Here is a 21,304-nt window from a genome sequence, read left to right on the forward strand (position 1 = left end):
CGCCTGCGCGCTGTGGCTCGGGCCTCCCGGCCTGAGGGAGAGGCGCAGGGAAGATGGCGGCCGTGGTGGAGAATGTGGTGAAGCTGTGAGTGGCCGTTTCTTTCTCTCCTTGGCCGGGCGGTCCTGGAAGGGGCCGGGGAGGGGAGGGTGGCGCGGGAAGGGACGAGGCGAAGAGAGGGACGTGCCGGGAAGGCCGTGTTGGGACCCCCCCGGGGGAGGGCAGCCGGAGGGTCCGGAGAAGACGTTGCGCCTCTTTGGAAACTTGTGGAGGCCCCGAGGGGCACTCGGGAGCCCCTCGCGGGCAGCCGCCCTGGGCTTGGCGGGGCCGTGCGGTCTGAGCGTTCCTTCAGCCGGCGGTTTGCAGAGTGTGGCGCCCGTGTTGCGTCCGAGAGACACTGTCCCGGGGTCGCTCCCGAGACGCCGCAGTCCGGGGAGCCTGGCGAGGGCGGCCCGGGACCGACCCGGTCCCCGCGGAGCCGGTCACCGGTCCCTCCCGCTGGCTGCCCGCCGCCGGCCCTGAAGCAGCCGGCTTGGCAGCTCTGCGCGGTTCAGCATCGCGGGACTTTTTTTTTTTTCTTCTCTGAACAGCTGCGTGACGTGGGGGTGGGGGTCTTGGGTATCAGGTCCCCAACACCAACAACATTCCCGGGAGGAATGTGTGGAGGAGCCGGGAACACAAGGGCAGGAACCTCAGGGGAAGGGCCTTGCGTCGGCGCATCCCGGCATCGCACCCGGGCTCTGGACCGAAGCGGTGCCGCCTGGAGCGGCGAAGGGCCGGTGTCTCCGCGGCGGGCAGCTCCCTGTGCGGGCAGGTGGCGAGCAGAGTTCAGGTTCATCGTTGCTGGGGAAACGGAGAAAGGCCGGGAGCTGCGAGTGGCAGATGCTCTGGGACTTGCTTGGACCGGCCTCCTCCCCGAGGAGGAACCTGCAGGAGTGTAGAAAGGGGTGCACGCCGGGGCGGGGCGGGCGGAGCGGCCCCCTTCAGTGGGCCTTGGTGCCGGGTCGGAACCCTGAGCGGGTCCAGGTGTCTAGTCGGGGCTTTGGGGTGCCGAGTGGATGGCCAGGGAGAGGCTGGGGAACTGTGCAGGGACTCACCGCTTCTGCCTGTCTGTCTGTCTGTCTGTGGGGGGCCGAGCCCACTCTCCCCAGGAGCCTTTCAGTGAGAGGAGCTGCCTCTCCTCCCTCCCTGCCTGCCCCAGCCTGCCCCAGCCTTTTCCTCCCAATGCTTTCCCACTTCCATTAAGCTAAGTGCCTTCTCCTCCCCCTGTGGTTTTGTGTTTTGGGTTTTTTTTTACTTGCTTTTAGCTGGATCCCCCTGCTTTCAGCCATCCATCCTCCCAACATTATTGTCTTTCTCTCTGATCTGCCCGCTCCAGTTTCCCCCGCTCTCTCTGCACACTGACATGTCCCTCCATGTAGAAACGATGCTGTTGATCTGCCACTTGTATACTTATTTTTCCCGATTCGGATGTTCTTTCTTTCTTTGTCTGCCTTTCTCTTTGTTGACTCCCCCCATCCCATGGTAAGGGGAGGTCTTACACAGGTTTCGTGCTTCCCGAAAAAATACAGCTAATACCTTGGAAATCTTACTATACTGGGGGAATGTCAGGCTTGCCTAGATTTTGAGAGTATTATGTAGTGAGATTTTTTATCTTTTTTTTTTTTTTAAATATATTTTATTGATTTTTTACAGAGAGGAAGGGAGAGAGAGATAGAGAGCTAGAAACATCGATGAGAGAGAAACATCGACCAGTTGCCTCCTGCACATCTCCCACCGGGGATGTGCCCGCAACCCAGGTACATGCCCTTGACCAGAATCGAACCTGGAACCTTTCAGTCCGCAGGCCGACGCTCTATCCACTGAGCCAAACCGGTTTTGGCAGATTTTTTAAAAATATATTTTTATTTAAGAGAGGAAGGGAGAGGGAAAGAGAGATAGAAACATCAGTGATGAGAGAGAACCATTGATTGGCTGCCTCCGGGCACGTGCCCTGACCAGGAATCGAACCCTGACCTCCTGGTTCATAGGTCAACACTCAACCACTGAGCCACGCTGGCCAGGCTGTAGTGAGATTTTTTATGTTGAAAGACTTTCTTCAGGGAAATAGGGTTGCCAACCCTTTTGTGTAGTGTTAGAAGTAAGGGGTTGCCCATTTAAATAGAGCATGACATCTTCTTTCTCTTTCAAGAGCTGTAGAGATTGGGAGGGTCACCAGCCACTGGTTCCTGAGTACCAGTAATGAGAAACCAACACTGTCTTCCTTGGTTCTAGTTGCAGAGGGCTGTGGATCACAATACATGTTCCTACAGAACTTTCCCTTTAAAAGGGGTTCCATTCTTTCAGTACCATTCCCACCTGGAAAAAAATGCTTTTCCATAGCTTTTCTTGACCATGGTGTGCCTAGTCTTCTGACAGCTGAGGTTATACATCAGGGTCAGGACTACTAGATCATCTTTTCTAGCTTACATCTTTTTTTAAAAAAAAAACTTAAATTTGATTTTTAGAGAGAGGAAAGGAGTGGGAGAGATAGAAACATCAATGTAAGAGAGAAACATCAGTTGGCCACCTCCTGCATGCCCCCCATTGGGGATCGAGCCAGAAAACCCAGGCAAATCCAACCTGAGACCATTGGGTGCATAGGACGATGCCCAACCAATGGAGCCACACCAGCTGCCTCTGACTTACATCTTGTTCTGGGGGAAGAATTTTCCTATTTATAAATTCTGTGTGCCTCCAAATGTGGTGTCATAATTAAAACAATCTCTAAGGCATTTACTAGGGTAAAATAATAGTAGTAAATATCTGTGGCTGCTGACTAGTTTTGAAACCTGTTAGGTAACAAGATTAAGAGAATAAAGTTAGCTTGAAATTTCTCGTGATAGGACTCTTAAGTTTTCAGAGCTCTCTCATTCTCTCGTGCTCTGTCCTGATCAGGTCCTCTCTCCCCACAACTTGTTTTATTCCCACCTCTCTTACTCACAAGACACTTTGTCCCACCTTCTGAAATTTCACTTAACTCATAAGAACTTCGGTAACCATCTCTCATCCATTCCTCTCACACTGTTACCAGCCTCCTTGCTTTGCCTTTGCAGCTCTCAGCCAGTCTGGCCCTACTTCCATTTGACTTGCAGTGTCAGTATCAATTCCCATCAGCAGAAACAAAGGAGCTGCTGCACTCAGCCTTGTTTATCCCGTTTTCCTCTGTATTATGAGGACGTGGCTGCCTCCTAAAGGCCAGCAAATGTGAGCCTGTTTCATTCCTCCACTCCAACACAAGGTTTATGCCTGCCTCACATTACAGTCACCACAGCTCGCTGAAGCACGCCAGGCTGTCCTGTGGTGTCACCGCCTTGTGTGTGGGGTGACTTTCAATTGCTGGCAACATGCTAAGCTGAGCCTAAGTGGTCCATTGCAGCTGCTCGGTGAAACCCCCCTCAGATTCCAGAAGCGTTTGTTGATGTAGCTCAAGATAGGGACATAAGCAACACAGGCTTACTCTGTTCAGCTTTTCATGAGTCTCCTCTCTTGGAATATGTTGGAACTTATCTAGTCCAGCTTCCCCTGTCTATAGCAGAGGACCTGGAGATCCCATGGTTTGGCTCAATGTTCACATTTGATGACTTTCAGCCAAGTCAGGTCTTTTTACTCCCAACTCAAATCAAGATGCCCAGACATCTTCATTGGTACTGGAGATACTGTGAGAAAGAAGTCATCTCTGCCCTGTTTATTTTAAGATTGATCAAATATATAAATATGAATTGTTATCGTTTAAGCTCCAGGGCTAAAGTGCTTAGTAAGCCCTAAAGGATGAGAACAACATTGTTTCTAATATACATGCTTAGAACCAGATAATCCCTGGCACTGTGCAGTATTCCAGCTTTTTAGACCACTTAAAGGTTTACCCTTGATTACAATTTCAAATTGAGCCCAACCAGTGTGGCTCAGTGGTTGCGTATCGACCTATGACACAAGAGATCAAGGTTTGATTCCTGGTCAGGACACATGCCCAGGTTGTGGGCTCCATCCCCTGTGGGGGGCGTGCAGGAGGCAGCCAATCAAATATATTTTATTTTACTTTTAATATTTTTATTGATTTCAGAGAGGAAAGGAGAGGGAGAGAGAAAAACATCAATGATGAGAGAGAATCACTGATTGGCTGCCTCCTGCACGCCCCCTGCTGGGGATCAAGCCTGCAACCTGGACATGTGCCCTTGACTGGAATCGAATCCAGGACCCCTTCAGTCCGAAGGCCAACTCTGTATCCACTGAGCCAAACCAGCTAGGGCTCTAAGCACATTTTTAAGGAACATGTCCCAATGTATCATATTTTAGGAACAGAAGCACCATTACTATTTACTTTTAATTTACTACACCCATTTTTAAAAATTTGTTATGTGCATATCTCCTAAATTTATATCAACATGAATTAATGTGGGTTTAGTAATTCCTTTATAATTTTGCAATATATAATTTGAGATAACTGAGTGTTCCCTGCAAAAGTAAAGTTGATCATTACTTTCTGCAATTATATGTTCAAAAACAAAGTACATGTTGGATGTTGGTAAATTAAAATAATAGCCTTTAAAAAAAGAGAGCGTAGTTTTCAAGGAAGTTCAGGTTTTTTCAGGTGTTTTTCATGGACTCTAAACTTAGTATACAGAATTAATAAGTCCCCTAGTCACCTGGTTTTTCTCCCTGGAGGCCTACAGTTTCTTTTCCTCCTCTTTGTTCCATAAATGGTAGCATCCTGTAACACTTCTCAACACCTTACCTTGCTTTTTTTTTTTTCCTAGTTGTCTTGGAGATTATTCAATATCAGTACATGAAGAACTTTCTTTTTTCTTTATGGCTAAATAGAATTTCATTTATAGATATACTGTAGTTTGCGTCTCCCAAACCTTGTTGAACTCTTTTCCGCTTTTATAAAAAGGAGCTAACCACTGCTTCTTAGAGTATAAGGGTTAAGAGAAATATATAGCATTTTTTTCCTTATTTCTTTCTTGACCCCTGTTAAAAATAGCATCTTGAGTGCCTCGGGGTTTGGACTCATGAAAGGCCCAAAATAAACATTAGTTTGTTCTCTTTGTGAATTACACTTAAGTCTGATTAGACACATGAAGAAATCATGTGTTCCCAATAGTAATTTATTTGTAAAGTGCCTTTTCTTGTAATGGCTTAGTGAAGGGGCTTGGTGTCCCATGAGGCAGAAATGGAGGCAGATAGAACCAAAGCAACAGTCTCCCAGACTCTTGAGCCTCTGGAGAAGCAAACGGGAAGGGTGAGGGATAGTTCAGCACCTTGTGCCCTGCCCCTCACCCCCAACACATAGACACACTCCTGATTGTTGTCTTTCCCGCAGCCTTGGGGAGCAGTACTACAAAGATGCCATGGAGCAGTGCCACAATTACAATGCCCGTCTCTGTGCTGAGCGCAGCGTGCGCCTGCCTTTCTTGGACTCACAGACCGGAGTAGCCCAGAGCAACTGTTACATCTGGATGGAAAAGCGACACCGGGGTCCAGGTGAGGGTTCAGACTCAGGAGCACAAGGAAGAAGAAGCTTCCTCATTTTAGGGATGAGCCGGCTGAGAGGGTTTCCCTGCTGCTTTCCACATGGATGGATATGGTCTTCATATTCATGAAGCAGCAGACAGGTTCATACCAGCTCCTGGGTTTTCTGCAGGACTGAGGCTGTTATTGGGCTTCTGCAGAGTTCTGTGTTAGCCCAGGCCCCTGAGTTCACATCTGTTTTTCTTTTCTATAAATTACCCCACCCACCCCCGCCCCCGGCATTGCCCATATTCTTCCTTTGCTCTAGAACTCATGGAGCCTATTCATCTAGAAAGTGTTCGATATTATTTTCTAGAACTGGGTTAGGGCTTGACTTCTCTCTCTTCCTTCCACAGGATTGGCCTCTGGGCAGCTGTACTCGTACCCTGCCCGGCGCTGGCGGAAAAAGCGGCGAGCCCACCCTCCTGAGGACCCAAGACTTTCTTTCCCATCTATTAAACCAGGTAAGCCCACTCCTTCCTGAGCAGGGTCATGGCCTGCTGCATGGTAGGCCTGCTGATCTGTTATATACCAGTCCTAATGCTAGATTGTGAGGATACCAAAATGAATAAGATGTGATCCTTTCTTTATAGAACTCGGTCTAATAGAAGAGACAGATAAACAGATAATTTATGGTGCCAAGTGAATTAGGGTGTCTTGGTTCCTGGGCAGCCAGAGACCAGAAGACAGTGACTGGCCCGTGGCTGGCCTAGCATTCTATAGACCAGTGCGGTCTGCTTTCAGCCCTTCTGAGCCTTGCCTCATCCTGACCTTGCCTGCAGACACAGACCAGACCCTGAAGAAGGAGGGGCTGATCTCTCAGGATGGCAGTAGTTTAGAGGCTCTGTTGCGCACTGACCCCCTGGAGAAGCGAGGTGCCCCAGATCCCCGAGTTGATGATGACAGCCTGGGCGAGTTTCCTGTGACCAACAGTCGAGCACGGAAGGTACAAAATTCACACTTTGGCTAAGGGAGCTTTGATGGTACGGAGCCTTCTCCTCATGAGAGGCATAATCAGAATGGAGGCAAGCTGTGGGCCAGGAGGCAGGCCCCGGAGTTCTGAGTCCCTAATTAGTGCTGGGTACTGACCAGCTTCACTGTCTTTCCCGCTCCTTTCCTTCTAAGTTCAGACTCTCCCTCATTCATCTGTCACAAAAGTTTTTGGGTGTCTGGGGTTACATAAGTGAAATAGACCTGGTCCCTGCCAACAGGCACATAAAACTATACATAAAAATAGTAAGAGCTAAAATTACTGCAGGCACAGTACTAAGTGCTTTTCCATCATTTTCTCCAGTTTATGCAACCTTATGAAGTAGGTACTGTGGTCCCCATTTCACATAGAGAGGCTGAAACAGCAGTTAACAAAAATTCCCCATAAGTCCACACAGTTAAGAAGGAAGGCTCTAAATCTAGTAAGTGAAGCACTGGAAGGGGACCACCGATAAACGTGCTTCCGGGGCAGCAGATCAGAGGCAGGAGAGGGCATGGTCACTTGGGGTGTCGGAAATCTGTATGGAAACATGGTGGGAAAGGCATTCCAGGCTAGGGGAACAACATGAGTGGCACAGAGGAGGGCGAGCCCAAAACATTGAAGGGAGAAGGGCAGGGTTATAGGGTGTTGAAGGGTAGCCGTGAGAAATGAGGCTAGAGTGGAGAGACCAGGTCACAAAGGAGGGTCTGGTAGCCTTGCCACCGCCATTGTGGGGGAACTTTTGGACGTACATTATTTCTGCCCATCCTAATCCTAATCCTCCTATCCACTCAGCGGATCCTAGAACCGGATGACTTCCTGGATGACCTCGATGATGAGGACTATGAAGAAGACACTCCCAAGCGTCGGGGTAAAGGGAAATCCAAGGTGAGGGGCCAAGGTGCTGCCTACAGCCTGGGGCAGGGAAGCCTGTGGATTCAAGTGAGATTAGCAGCCACTTCCAGGAGAGTTTAAACTCCTTAGGCCCAGACACGTTAGTAAGAGCATCTTTTTGCCCTTTTTGGCAGGGTAAAGGTGTTAGCAGTGCCCGTAAGAAACTGGACGCTTCCATCCTAGAGGACCGAGACAAGCCCTATGCCTGTGACAGTGAGTGCCTCCTGAGTGGGTGGGTAGTCCTTGCCTTGGACCCAGCTCCTGCTCAGGATGTGAGAGGAGGGAGGGCTGTGTTCTTGCTCAGAGCGGTAAAACAAGCCTGGACTCTTGTCCTGCCTGCTGACTGATTTCCTCTGGGACCTCAGGGAGGCCTTGCATTCTGCTACCGGGTGGGTGGGACCTGCATGCTCTGGGAGAGACTTCTGCTATCCCCTGGGGGGGAGGGGGCTGGTGAAGGGGCCACGCACAGCAGGCAGAATCAGCCTCTTGATAGATGGCATCCAGGTCTGCTGGCCCCAGTCAGGCCAGGGCCCCAGAAGTCCAACACCAAGTTTTTCAACGTCTGTTCTCTCTCCCCCTTTGCTCTGACCTCCCACTTCTGTCCCTCCACCCTGGGAGCACCATCGCCGCTGAGGTTTCTCTCTCGTTTGCTCCGCTTTCCTGCTGCTGCTGCTCCTGTCTCAAGTATATCAAGGCCTTCTTCTCATGACTTTTCTTTCTGTCTTTCAGATAGTTTCAAACAAAAGCATACCTCGAAAGCGCCCCAGAGAGGTAGCTCTCTCAACTTTTCAGACTTTTGGTTTTCCTATCCCTTTTTCCCTCCTCCCTTGTTCCTCTTGCCTTTCTCATCTCCTGTGATGCTGGTTTAAAAATCTCTGGAATGGCTTGGGGATGGGAGCAATGGGCTTCTGTTGTGCTCCAATCCTCAGTCCTGGAAGCTGCCTTTCCCACTGCTTGTGTCCCACAAACTTGCTGCTAGGGCTGCTCAGGCCCACTGCATGGGGTGGCTTCAAAAGCATTATAAGAAACCCGTTACAAACAGATCCCTCTGCTCCCCTTTCCCCCAAACAGCCACTTGGTGGTGAGCTAATGTTCCCATCATCCTGCCAACTCCTCCTCCCATCCTCTTCCCACTCCTTTCCTGCTGGCTCCCTGGCTCTTCTTGGTATCACTGCTCAAAAGTCCAAGGTGCCTCGTGGAGATCGCTTTCCTTGCTGGTTGGTGGGGTTGGGCAGGGCACTGATTGGTTGGGAGTGTCTTTGAATTTCTTTGGGGGCCAGCTGCCTTACAGACTCAGTTGACAGGTTATCCCCAAGAGACCTGGGCCCTAAACCTTTATCCACTGGGCAGAGATGGGCTCCGTGTTATATACGGGGTATATATACGAGCCTCCCTCATTTACTAAGAGGTGGGGGAAAGTTTGGATTATCTTTCTTACCTCTCCTCTCCTCCCTATCATATTGCAAGACTATAGAAATTCCCTTTCCTTCCTGACCTGGAGCTCCCCAGACTATTCCCAGGGCAAGTGTTGATGGGGCCGGGCTCAGTCTCACAGACAGCTAATGTGGAAGAGTAGAGGTGGCCATGGATTGGGGTTGAGCAGGGAGAAGAGCCATGGAAGCTGGAGAGCCCCAGGGCCCGATGCTCCTGACCAAGGAGAAGCAGCCGCCACTAAAGGCCTGTCCCAGAATAGAGCTGATTGGGGTGGGGTGGTTGTCTCTGCCTCAGGTGGAGCCCACAGCTTAGAGGGAGAGGGATGTGGCACTCTCGGATCCTAATACCTTTCTCTGCAATCTTCTCCCCACTCAGTCTGTGGAAAACGTTACAAGAACCGACCAGGCCTCAGTTATCACTATGCCCACTCCCACTTGGCTGAGGAGGAGGGCGAGGACAAGGAAGACTCTCAGCCACCCACCCCCGTTTCCCAGAGGTCCGAGGAGCAGAAATGTAAGCTGAGGTGTCAGAAGTGGGACAAGCAGGAGTCGGCCTGGTTATGAAAAACCCTCCTTTTGGGGATGGTGAGGGACCTCAAGGCCCCCAGGGGTATCAGAGTTCTTTCTTTCTCGCTGTAGCCAAGAAGGGTCCCGATGGATTGGCCCTGCCCAACAACTACTGCGACTTCTGCCTGGGGGACTCAAAAATCAACAAGAAGACAGGACAGCCCGAGGAGCTGGTGTCCTGTTCTGACTGTGGCCGCTCAGGTACTTCCAAGGGCAAGGGCTGCCACAGCCAGCACCCAGTCCCCAAGAGGCTCTTGACTTGTCCAGTGGCTGTCACAGTCAGCCAGGTCACCTCGCTTCTCCCCCATTTCCAGCTCCTGTTTTACTTGCTCCTCCCCCCCACAGGGCATCCGTCTTGCCTGCAGTTCACGCCCGTGATGATGGCAGCAGTGAAGACCTACCGCTGGCAGTGCATCGAGTGCAAATGCTGCAACATCTGTGGCACCTCCGAGAATGACGTGCGTGTCCCTGCCCCTCCAAGCACACTCCTCAGCTCTTACTGTTTTTTCCACAGTTCCCTCTAAAGTGAGCTTCCTAGTAAGAGGGGGCAAACTCTGCATGCCCCTCCCCAGCGTCCTGGGTGGAACTTTCTTTGGCAGGTGTTTGCTGACAATCTACGTGGTGTCAGACACTGTTCTAGACACTAAGCACACCAAACAAGACAAACAAGGTCCCTGGTTGCATGGAATTTATATTCCTGTGGGAATAAGCAAGGAAACGACATTTTTATGATGTGCCATGAAGAAAATGAAACCAATAATGTGGCAGAGAGAAACTGGCTGACTTGGATAGTCAGATGGCTTTTCTGAGGAGGTGGTGTTGGTTTTGAGGTTTGGATGATACCAAGGAGCCAATCCAAGAAGATTTGAGGTGGGGCATTCCCAGGAATGGAACAGCGAGAGCAAAGACCAGGCGAACAAACCAGTGTAGCTGGGTGGAGCCTTCTTGCATTGGGAGAGCAGGTAGAAGATGAGGTTGGAAGGCAGGATCACCAGGTCTGAGGGTTTAATCAGGGCAGTGATGTGGCATGTCTTAGATTTTAAAAAGATAACTTTGCTGCTCTGTGGAAAATGGATTGTAGGGGACACTGGGGACCATGAAATCAGTTAGGCAGCTGATAGGGTAGAGCTGGGCACCAGTGGTTTTCATGCAGAGATGCCCATGTCTGTCCTTACCTGCCACTTACCTCATCTTTCTTGGAAGTAGCATCAGTGTCTACATAGCTCTCCTTCCTATCTGTCCCCAGTGGCCTACCTGAGGCCCATCAGTTATTCACCTCCTCCCTTCCTCTTCCGTCGTGCCTTCTCTAGGACCAGCTGCTCTTCTGTGACGACTGTGACCGTGGCTACCACATGTACTGTCTTACCCCGTCCATGTCTGAGCCTCCGGAAGGTAGGTCGGCTGGATCTTTTACTCAGAACAGTTATTAGTAACTTGGACCATCACCTGTATAATAAATGAGTTCTCTTATCAGGGATAATCCTTCCAAATCGGGGCGGAGGCACTTTGCCTTCACTCAGTTTAGAATGCTTTCCTAGGATTTCAACTTCAAATGTATCATGATTGCACATTATCACCAGATAAATTTGCAAACACAACATCAACAGTCCGAGAGCGAGCAGACACCGAGCAGAGAACAATTGCCACAAGGAGTGATTTGTTTTCCTCCAGTTGGTCCAGGAAAGACACTCCATAGCTTGTCTGAAGTGATGTTTTGGTACTAGCTCTTTGAACCTGACAAATCTGAGTGTTCATTTCTACCCAGTCTGGAAGGGACTTGAACCTGGAGCCTGAATGGGTCACTCTGGGCCTTCAATAGTTTGCTTAATAATGCTCCACGTTTATGGAAGCTCTTTGAAGAAACCAGTGATGGCACCAAAAAGTGGCTACCTCTCCACAAGGCCCATTCCGGCCAAATTTCTGTGCTAAACCCTCCTTTATAGGAATTCATGAGCTTACTCAGGAGATGTGAATGCCCAGAAGCTGTTACTATGCACAGAGGATGTGGGCCAGCATTCCAGGCAAGAGAGTGACTTACTGTGTGATGTAAGCTAACTTGTAAGGTCAAATAGTGATCCTCCCCTCCCCCCCCCCCCCCCAGGAGAAGCAGGCCACTAACAAAGTCTGAGTCTTTAGCAACTGTTCTTGACACCTGTCATGCTGAGTTTAGAAATCTACTTTGGGAAGAAGTAATGAGTTCTGTGTTTTACTTTTTTAACCATAAAGTATCAATTTACTGATAAAATTCTATATTAACTGTAGAAGGCTTTCCTTTGGAAGTACTGTCAGACACTAAAGTAGTGGAGAGCTGCAGACAGCAGGGGGTAGGGGAGCGTAGAAGCCATCAGATGGCATAGGCTCTAGGTCAGGGGTTGGCAGACTACCCCACAGCCAAATCTAGCTGCACCTAGTTTAATTAGCTTTCAAGCTAAGAATGATTTTTGTTGTTTTTTTATTTTGAGAGTATGTTTATTAAAACTGGAGACAGTGAAACAAAGGAAGTGCTTAGGATAGAAGAGGCAATAGAGCGAGCCTAGGTGCTCTGCATTGGCTCACTAGAGATGTTATGGAGAAGAAGTGACCCACAGTGGGGCTGCGAGAACTCACTGAAAAGTCAGAGAAAGGGGGGCCTTGGGGACAGAGTGAAAGGGTTAGCCCAGATGAGCTGCCGCTGCCTGTTGCACCCCTGGTTAAAAACGACTACCTCTCCACAAGACCCCTTCCGGCCAAATTTCTGTGCTAAACCCCTCCTTTATAGGAATTGATGAGCAAGTCTTGTGTGGACCTTTAGAGTTTAGGAGAGAAAAGATGCACACTCGAGAGGGAAGAAAAGCGTGGGTGTGTTCCAGAGAGAGAGAGAGAGAAACATCAGTGATGAGAGAATCATTGATGAGCTGCTTCCTGCACGCCTCCTACTGGGGATCCTGGGCATGTGCCTTGAATGAGAATTGAACCATGACCTCCTGGTTCATAGGTTAATGCTCAACTACTGAGCCATGCTGGCCGGGCCTCCAGGTGATTCTTTCATCGCCATTGAGAATTATTTTTCATGGTATTTGAAGACCTAGCAGTTTCTCCCAATTCAGGATAACTATGAAATTTTGCTATGCAGAACGTCTCCCATCCTGCCTATAGCCAATTCTGATACCAGAGATGTGTGGGGATTGGAAGGACAGCAGGTTAAGATTGTGTGGGAGCCATCCTAACCCCATTATGCTTCTCTGTACTGTAGGAAGTTGGAGCTGCCACTTGTGTCTGGACCTGCTGAAGGAGAAAGCTTCCATCTACCAGAACCAGAACTCCTCTTGATGTGGCCAATTCCCCTGTTCCCCCAAACATCTAGGGCTGTTTCTCCTCTCTTATTTTTCATAACCCATTTTCCCTTCCTCCTCCTTTCAAAAGTCCAGAGAACCTGGGGGGTGGTGGTGCCAACTTGCCTTTGGCAGCAGCAAGCTAAAGTGACAGCTCTGACTGCTTCTGGCCCCAGGTCTCAGGGAGAACGGAGCAACATATGCCCCAAGGTGTACCTGTGGGCCCAGCTTCTCATGGCTCTCCATGAAGTGCATTCACTTTGCCTGCCTTGGGCCCTGGCCCTGATGATCACAGGTTCACACAGTGTCCACTGAGAAAGAGTGGGAGGAAATAGCTCACTTCTCTCTCAGCTTTGCCTCCACACTGGTCTCCAGGGTTTTCCCTTCCCCCAGGGGTGAGTCAGGCTGGGACCTCTTTACCAGGAGTAGCTGGTAGTGAGCAACTGAGTAAATTGAGGAAGAACTTGGAGGAGCTTTCCATGCCCTTCCTGCTGCTTAGCCTCACCACCCCTTTCCCTCGGAGTGGCTCTCTGCAGCCTTCTGTTCCGGCTGCTGAGGATCCTTTGCCCAAGCCAGTAGGTTCTTGGTCACCCTCTGCGTTCTACCCTGTCCCATCCGGGGGGAGTAGCAGCTTCACCCTAATTCTTGTGCTTACCTGGCTTACTCTCAACAGATGGTCTCTAGTGACTGCAGCATTCCCCACTCTTGGAATTTCCTATCTTCTGCTTCCCTTCCTTATTCCCTTTGGTTTTGTGGGGAGAGGAAGCATCAGGGGTCCAGGCCAGCTGCTTGGGGGTCACAGGGAGATGTTGGACAATGTGCCTGTTTTTTAATTCGATAAAAAAGCCTACCTCCGTAATCCCCTTTTTGTTCTTCCTGGACCTGGGTATTCAGCTCCTGCCCTTAACTGAATTGAGAGTCTCTGCCTCCTGTTCTGTGGATCCTGGGTCCTGGGTCACAGGGAAGCCACATAGACATCCCTTTCTTCCCTTGCACGCTCACAAGCAGCTGGTAAGGTCTTCACACCCTGATAACTCAGTTTTCTGCTTGGTAACACTGAAGTAGTGGGAGGGATACTCCACGCTAGGACACCCTGGTGTGGCCTTCCCCTTGGCCATGGGCAGGCCCTCATTCACTGTTGCTTTGGAGTTGTGTCTTTTTTCTTTCTTTAGTTCCCGTATTCTAAACATTAGTACAAATAAACATTTTTACACAGAGCCTTCTACTGAATGGTTTATCTCCTGAATCCCTTTCCTGGTTATGAAGGCCACTTCATTCTAAAACTTTCTTAACACTTGGGTGCGGGAAACGAGTTAAGTCGGCTCGTGTGAATTGCGCGCACTCCGCGGGAGCCGTCTTAAACTCGGTTCATATAGATTTGCGGTGGAGTGCGGGAAACGTGTAAACTCGGGCCGATTGTAACTGCGTGTTACCAAATATTTCATTTCAATCGAACCCATACTTCAAAAGATATAGGCATTTTAACGCGCCATCTTATATTTTGGCGGGAAATTCACCCGCAACCCAAGTGTTAAGACTGTGAGGTCTTTTAATTTTTTTATTTTATTGATTTTAGAAAGGAAGGACAAGAGAAAGAAACATCGACATGAGAGAGAAACATTGATTAGTTGTCTCCCGTATGTACCCTGACCGGAGATTGAACCCACAACTTAGGTATGTTCCCTGACCGGGAATTGAACCTACAATCCTTCGGTGCACAGGAGGACACTCCAACTGAACCACACCACCCAGGGCAGGACTGTTTCTTAATGTTTTGAAATACAATTTTTTCTCCCAAATTAAATTTTTTTTTTCCAAATTAAAATTTTTGATGAACTCCATTCTGTAAAACAGATAGAAAGTTGGGTACTTTAATTTCTTACTAAAGTCAGGTTATAACAGTTCCTTGTTATAAAGAACAATAAATTGCCCTAGCCGGTTTGGTTCAGTGGATAGAGCCTCAGCCTGCAGACTGAAGAGTCCCAAGTTCAATTCCGGTCAAGGGCACATGCCTGGGTTGTGGGCTCTATCCCCAGTAGGGGATGTGCAGGAGGCAGCCAATCAATAATTCTCTCTTATCATTGATGTTTCTATCTCCCTTCCTCTGAAATCAATAAATATGTTTTAAAGAAAAAAGTTGTCAAGGTTCATCCATGTTATGTGTAGCATCTATGAGGACTTTAAAAAAAAAAAGTTGTTTTGATTAATACAAAATTTGTAGCCCTGGCAGGGTGGCTCAGTCAATTGGAGCATAGTCCCATACACCAAAAAGATTGCAGGTTCAATTCCTGGTCAGGGCACATATCCTTGGGTGAGGATTAAAAAAGTTTGGGTTTAAATCAACTTTAGCATTCTATTTACTTCTGTATTTTGGTTGATTTGGAAGAAATTCAGCTAAACTTATATACACAAGTGGTGACAGGTAACAGTTGACCTTGCAATTTGAGATACTTAAAACGGGGTCCAGAAGCTTATGATGTAAATGAGAGAATGACACAGGAAACCTATTGACATCACGATGGGACACATGAAAGCTTTTCATAGGAGTAATGAGCATGAGCAGAGGCAGCTCAGCCACACGTGCCTGTTCATTTGAGTGCAGTGTGCATGAACTCAGCTGGGATGCGGGACTGCAGCCTTCCTCTGGGCATGGTTATGTGCAGTTTTCTTTCCCTGAAGCCAGCATGTAGACAGCTTCCATAGTGGATCTTACTAAAGATTTGAATCAATCTGTTATGAACCCTCAAAATATCTTTAGGGTTTTCTGGAACAGTCTGAAAGCCCCTGTTACCTAATACAGTGGCCTGGGCCACAGCCTTTAGTAAGCAGGGTGCCCTGGGCTGGGAATTGTGTTAGGACAAGAACGCAGCCTCTGTCCTCAAGCTTTCACACGGAAGTAGGCCAGGAGTAGAGGGACTAAAGCAATGGTCCTTAGTGGCTGAGCAGCCTAAGGGGCAGAAAGGAAATGGGGGAAAAAGGGGGAGCTTTACTAGTATAGCAAGCATACTAGTGAGTGAGGAAACTTGGGTTTGCAGGAGATGGGTTTCCTGTGTCATTCTCATATTTAGGGTGGGACACGGAAGGATAGGGGCAGGATTGAGGTGGGGAGGGAAGCCTATGAGAGGAGAGAGGGGGACTCAGCTGTGAGGGAAGGAAGGGACGCTGGGAAGCAGGTGAGCTTGAGAGCCGGGGGCCTCGGAGCCCAGGTGAAGGTACCTACATGTAATTGCATAGAACAGGCCCAGGCAGAACTGCAGGTGACTAAGGAAGGGAATGCTCATACATCTTGGGTTTAGAAACTTGAATCTTGCCAACAGGTACCCAAACTAGTGAAAATTAGTCCTTACACACCCTCAATCAGAACTGGCCCCAGGCAAATCGTTTCTCCGTAGCCGGGTTGCGACTGAGGCCAGCGCTGTCCATGGTAACGGCTCTCAGTGAAACGCTTGCTTCCATTTTCTCAAACCACTTCGTGAGGTCATCAGCCCTGTTTGGTAGATGAGGAAGCTGAGGCCAGGGAGGCCTTGGGACACCGAGTCTGCTCTCCGGCCCCCACGCTGCCCCGAGGTCGTCAGGCCCCGAGGGCCGGGTCCCAGCTGCTGGAGGAGCCGCGAAGGCTCTCGGCGGAGCCGGCCCCGCCCCCCAGACGGCTCGATGAACCGCCACTTCCGCGACGTCCAATGAGACTTAGCCGGAGGCGGGACCGGTCGTCGCTGAGGGCCAATCTGGTTGGTCGTGGGCGGGGCTGGGCGGGTGGGAGCGGGCGGCCGCACAGCTGTCTTCTCAGCCGGGAGAGCCCGGCGCGGGAGGCGCGCATGAGGTCCTGCTGTGCGCGCGCCCGCCGCTCGCTGGCCGCGCGGCCCCTCGGCCCTCTTCGCCCTCCGGGTCGTGGCACCCGTCCCTCCCCTCCTCTCCCGTCGCCGCCCGGACCGGGGCTGGGGAGACGGGCAGGGGCAGGGCGGGAGCCGCGGGACGAGCGCCTGAGGTGGGTGCGGAGCGGGAGGCGGGGAGGCCCAGCGGGGAACTCCGGGTCTGGCCGGAGGACGGACCCCGCGTCGAGGCGGGAAGACGCCGGCCAGGTTGCGGAGCCTGCTCCGGCCGGCCTAGGTCTCGGGGCGCTCGAGCCCGCGCCCAGATACCCTCCCCAGCCCCCCCCCATTAGTGACACCCGCCCTCCAGCTGCCGTGGCCTCATCACCCCTCTTGCCCTTTGTCTTCTGTGCACCTGCCCTCTCGGCCTTGTGCTCCCATTTACTCTCCAGACCGGACCCCTGCCCCGCCTAGCTCCTCGGGACCCAGCCCCATCCATCTCTCTCTTTGTCATCTGTACACCTGTCACCTCAACTCTGTTGCTCCACTCCACCACCCCGCCTTCCAAGATCTTATCTAGATCCAGCCCAGGCGTCACTCGCCTTTTCCTCCCCCGGATTCCTCCCCCAGCCCTGACTGTCTGACCTACAACTGCCCCACTCAGCCCTACCCCCAGGTTCCCCCACCAAACTCCTTTGTTGGCTCTGCAGCTGTCCCCTTGGCCCTACTCATCTTCGTCCCCCAATAATACCAAACCCCAGCCCAGACACCCCTCCCCTGACCAGTGAGCCACCCCCTCGCCAGCTGTGCTCTGGCATTCCTCGGGGTCAGTGCCCAGCTCACTGCTCGCTCAGCCTAGCCATGTCCCTTCCTCTTTCAGCCCAGCCCTCACACCCTCTCACCCTTTCCCAGGTGGCCCAATTTTCTCCCCCACAGGTGCCCTGGAGAAGCCATGGAGTTGAGCAGCAAGAAGAAGCTACATGCCCTCTCCCTGGCTGAGAAGATCCAGGTGCTGGAACTCCTGGATGAGTCCAAGATGTCCCAGTCGGAGGTGGCCCGGCGCTTCCAGGTCTCCCAGCCCCAGATCTCACGCATCTGCAAGAATAAGGAGAAGCTGCTGGCAGACTGGTGCAGCGGCACCGCCAACAGGGAGCGCAAGCGCAAGCGGGAGTCCAAGTACAGCAGCATCGACGAGGCCCTGCTCTGCTGGTACCACATCGCCCGGGCCAAGGCCTGGGACGTGACGGGGCCCATGCTGCTCCACAAAGCCAAGGAGCTGGCCGACATCATGGGCCAGGATTTCGTGCCCAGCATCGGCTGGCTGGTCCGCTGGAAACGCCGAAACAATGTGGGCTTTGGGGCCCGCCATGTGCTCACACCTCCGTTTCCCCCCGAGCCACCTCCTTCAGGCCTCACGTCCCAGACCCAGCTGCCTCTTTCCCTTAAAGACTTCTCCCCAGAGGATGTTTTTGGCTACGCTGAAGTGCCTTTGCTGTATCGGGCAGTGCCCGGCACAGTGGGTACAGGTGATCAAGTACAGGTGCTGCTGTGTGCCAACACCAGGGGCACGGAGAAGCGACGGGTACTGGTCAGTGGGCTCCAAGCTGCACCAAGGTGCTTCTTTGGGGTCAGCAGTGAGGCTCTGCCTGCCTCCTACCACCCTGACCTGGGCATCCCCTGGTCAGAGTGGTTGGCACAGTTTGACCGGGACATGGGGAGGCAGGGCCGACAGGTGGCCTTGCTGTTGGCTGCCCAAGTGGCGGGGAAGTTGGCAGGCCTGTCTGGGCTCTGCCATGTGAGGCTCCTGCCTCTTTCTGCCGCTAGCACCACACGTTCCCTGCCCAACTCTGTGGTCCGGGCCTTTAAGGCCCATTACCGGCACCGTCTGTTGGGCAAGCTGACAGCTGTCCAGAGCGAGAGGGCTGGCACATCGCTGGCCGAGGCTGGGGCAGGCATCACAGTGCTGGACACTCTGCACATGGTGGCGGCTGCCTGGGCCAAGGTGCCTCCGCAGTCCATCGCAAGCAGCTTCATTCAGGAAGGCCTGGCTCCCTGCAAAATGCCCCTGTCCCTGGACAAAGCCTCTGAGATGCCACCCGTCCCCTGCGGCCTGAGCCTCGAGGAGTTCTCCCGCTTTGTGGACCTGGAGGGTGAGGAGCCCATGCCTGGAGTGTGCAAAGAGGAGGTGGACCCTAAAGATGAGGGGGCTGGTGAGGACAGCTTCGAGCCCCTGCCCACCAAAGCCGAGGCGCTCCGGGCCCTGGGCACCCTGAGGAGGTGGTTTGAGTGCAATGGCACCTCCCCTGAGCTGTTTGAAAAGTTCTATGCCTGTGAGGAGGAGGTTGAGCGGCTCTGCTGCCTGTAAAGGCCCCTGCTGCTCTCCAGAGCCCCTTCCTCTCCTGTTTCCCATGGAAACGCCCTCACAGAAGGCAGATTGGAGGCTGGTCTGTTTCCCATGGAAATGGAGCTTTTGCGAAAGGTAGACAAGTTGAGAGACCAAGTCGAAGCTCTGAACAAGTTATCCAAGCCCAGAGAAGAGGGATCCAGGGGGTGGGTGGCGTTAGGGGCATGAAGCTAGGCTAGGTAGTTTCTGAACCTCTAGGGAGGCTGGGACTAGGGAAGGTGGAATCTGGGCTTTACAGACAGGCCGACGCCTTGAACTCTCTGTGTTAAAAACGGTTCTGCTTCTGAAAATAAAGTTTTTAATGAGAAAAGAGGCCAGGGTGTAATTTTCAGGGGAGAAGGATGGAAACTTTGAACTCGGATTTTTATTTTAATCCTCCCCTGAGGATATGTTTATTGATTTGAGAGAGAGTAACATTGATGTGAGAGAGGAACATCGATCAGTTGCCTTCTGTGCTCGCCCTGACTGGGGATCAAACTTGGAACCTAGGTATGTGCCCTGATGGGGAATCGAACCCGAAACCTTTTGATGCACGGACGGGATGATGTTCCAACCAACTGAGCCACTTGGCCAGGGCTCAACTCTGATTTTTAACTTGACTGCTGAGGGTTGCCACCACACAGCTCTCTGGAGCTGTCTGCGGATGACCATAGGGATCCTCTTCTTCCAGCAGGAGGGAACCCCTGGGCATGGGGACTCTCATCAGCTAGCAGACAGATCCCAAGAATCGCCCTGCACTTTCCGCTGCTCTGCTGACTTCACTCTCAGATTGCGGGAGGGGAGGTGATGTGAGGAAGGAGGGAGGCAGGCTAAGGGCTTCCTAGGGATACAGAACGGAGCCAGAACTTGGCATAGTCGTCGGTTCTTTTTCTTTTTCTGTCATTCATTTGATCATTTCACAACATCTCTTCAGCAAGACCTGTGTGACGGAGGAGGTTGCAAAGATGATGTCCCTGCTGGGCAGGACCTTGCAGACAATGACAGTGGAGTGTGATTATATGCAAAGTGCTGTGGCCCTGTAGAGCCTGGGAGACTCCTGGAGGAGGTGAGTGCTGAGCTGTAGCTGGAAGGGCAGACAGGAATGGGAAGGATATTCCAGGCCAAGGGGCGGGGGCACGGAGTCAGGCATTCCCACCAGAGCCACGGGGAGGCCCCGAGAGCAGGAGGGGCAATTAGCCCACCAGGCTTAATGGTGGGGCACCCCAAAGGGTTTCCGTTAGAAAAGGACAGGTCGTTTGTGGGGTTCTAGAAAACAGACATGGCAGGTGGGTCAGAGATGTGAGACCCAGAGGCAGAGAGACTGACTGGTCCAGAGGGTGAAGCCTGAGCCAGATCGTGAGAGTGAGATGGCAAGAGGATGCTTTTACCTGGAAGGGATGGGGGCTCTGAACGCAGACAGACTCTGACTGGTGAGAAGTCCAGCTCCAGGCAAAATCCTCAGTGTTCAGGCCGACCACGGGCAGTCACAGCTGTGCAAGTTTGTGGAGGGTATTGCAGTCAGGACCCAGGCCGCCCGGGGCAGCCCCGCTTGTACCTGCGTTCACCCAGGCTCTTCCTTAGAGGGGCCTCTGCTGAGACACTGTCTCCACTTTGGCCTAGTACCTTTCATTCCCAGCCCTTCCCTCCCGTCCCCATCCATGGTGCATAAAGAGGCAGGAGCCTTGTATTCAGGGGGCTCCTGACAGCGAGACCATCCTGGTCTGCCTGGCATCTCATTGGACCCTCGCCTGGTGCGGTTCCACGGGGGGGGGGGGGGACCGGGGAGGTGGCGCCTCTGCCTCTTGCTTGCACCTTCACAGGAAGTGAGTAAAGGCTGATGGACCCTTCCAGTGTGACCCATCCTAATGACCACAACACCTGGCAGCTGGACAGTGACGGCGACTCACTTTTAAACAGTTCCGAAGCCACCTACCGGCCTTCCTTCTCTAGCCTAAATTCTCAAATCATTTAGCCTTTCCTCACAGATTCTATTTTTTTCTACCCTGTATTCATTTAAATTGTCCTTTTTCTGAAATCATCCCAGTTCTGACATACCTTTTAAAATGTTGACACCAAAATTATACAGGCTCTAAAGGCCCGACCAAAGCAACAGAGAGGATAGATTAGCTCTCAGTTCTTGGGTGTCCATTTCCTCTTACATGAGCAGCATCATGTAACGGCGTTTTATTGCTGACTTCTTCCCAGAGCTTTCTTTGAAAGCCACAAGTAGTCTCTCCCTTTCTGGCTCTGATATCACATATCATACTTGCCTATCTGTAGGCAACGTTGGTGGCTCATTCAAGCAGTGCTTACTGAATGCCTTGCTTGTGGGGCAGGCCCTGTTCTAGGACCATAAGCTGTTGCTGAACAAGACAGAGAGGACTCCTTA

At 51.5% G+C, this 21,304-nt stretch overlaps 2 protein-coding genes across 4 annotated transcripts in view; both read left to right on the top strand.

Moving 5' to 3' along the window:
- The window catches only part of DPF2 (double PHD fingers 2), a 30,389-nt gene extending 16,449 nt beyond the window's left edge, over positions 1 to 13,940 (top strand). The window contains exons 1-12 of one of the 3 annotated variants that reach the window (XM_070427477.1): positions 12 to 85; positions 5,361 to 5,521; positions 5,905 to 6,012; positions 6,331 to 6,494; positions 7,314 to 7,406; positions 7,547 to 7,625; positions 8,142 to 8,183; positions 9,222 to 9,359; positions 9,485 to 9,613; positions 9,758 to 9,870; positions 10,723 to 10,804; positions 12,645 to 13,940. In XM_070427477.1, coding sequence (XP_070283578.1) covers positions 54 to 85; positions 5,361 to 5,521; positions 5,905 to 6,012; positions 6,331 to 6,494; positions 7,314 to 7,406; positions 7,547 to 7,625; positions 8,142 to 8,183; positions 9,222 to 9,359; positions 9,485 to 9,613; positions 9,758 to 9,870; positions 10,723 to 10,804; positions 12,645 to 12,721 — 1,218 coding nt within the window. In that variant the 5' untranslated portion in view covers positions 12 to 53 and the 3' untranslated portion in view covers positions 12,722 to 13,940. Of the gene's footprint in view, positions 1 to 11; positions 86 to 5,360; positions 5,522 to 5,904; positions 6,013 to 6,330; positions 6,495 to 7,313; positions 7,407 to 7,546; positions 7,626 to 8,141; positions 8,184 to 9,221; positions 9,360 to 9,484; positions 9,614 to 9,757; positions 9,871 to 10,722; positions 10,805 to 12,644 lie in introns of those variants that run through there. The other 2 variants (XM_070427479.1, XM_070427478.1) reach the window with 2 other exon arrangements.
- Positions 13,941 to 17,484: 3,544 nt separating this feature from the next.
- Positions 17,485 to 18,897, top strand: TIGD3 (tigger transposable element derived 3). Its single transcript, XM_070426435.1, has one exon. It carries the CDS (start codon positions 17,485 to 17,487, stop codon positions 18,895 to 18,897), a length of 1,413 nt encoding a protein of 470 aa, XP_070282536.1.
- The last annotated feature ends 2,407 nt before the right edge of the window (positions 18,898 to 21,304 follow it).

This window comes from Myotis yumanensis, unplaced genomic scaffold (assembly GCF_028538775.1).
Source record: "Myotis yumanensis isolate MYYU_CA2020_CCGP unplaced genomic scaffold, mMyoYum1.0.hap1 SCAF_10, whole genome shotgun sequence".
Lineage (NCBI taxonomy): Eukaryota > Metazoa > Chordata > Mammalia > Chiroptera > Vespertilionidae > Myotis > Myotis yumanensis.

What these genes read in the sequence shown, in the direction of transcription:
- TIGD3 (XM_070426435.1), top strand. Translation starts at nt 17,485, where the DNA reads ATGGAGTTGAGCAGCAAGAAGAAGCTACATGCCCTCTCCCTGGCTGAG.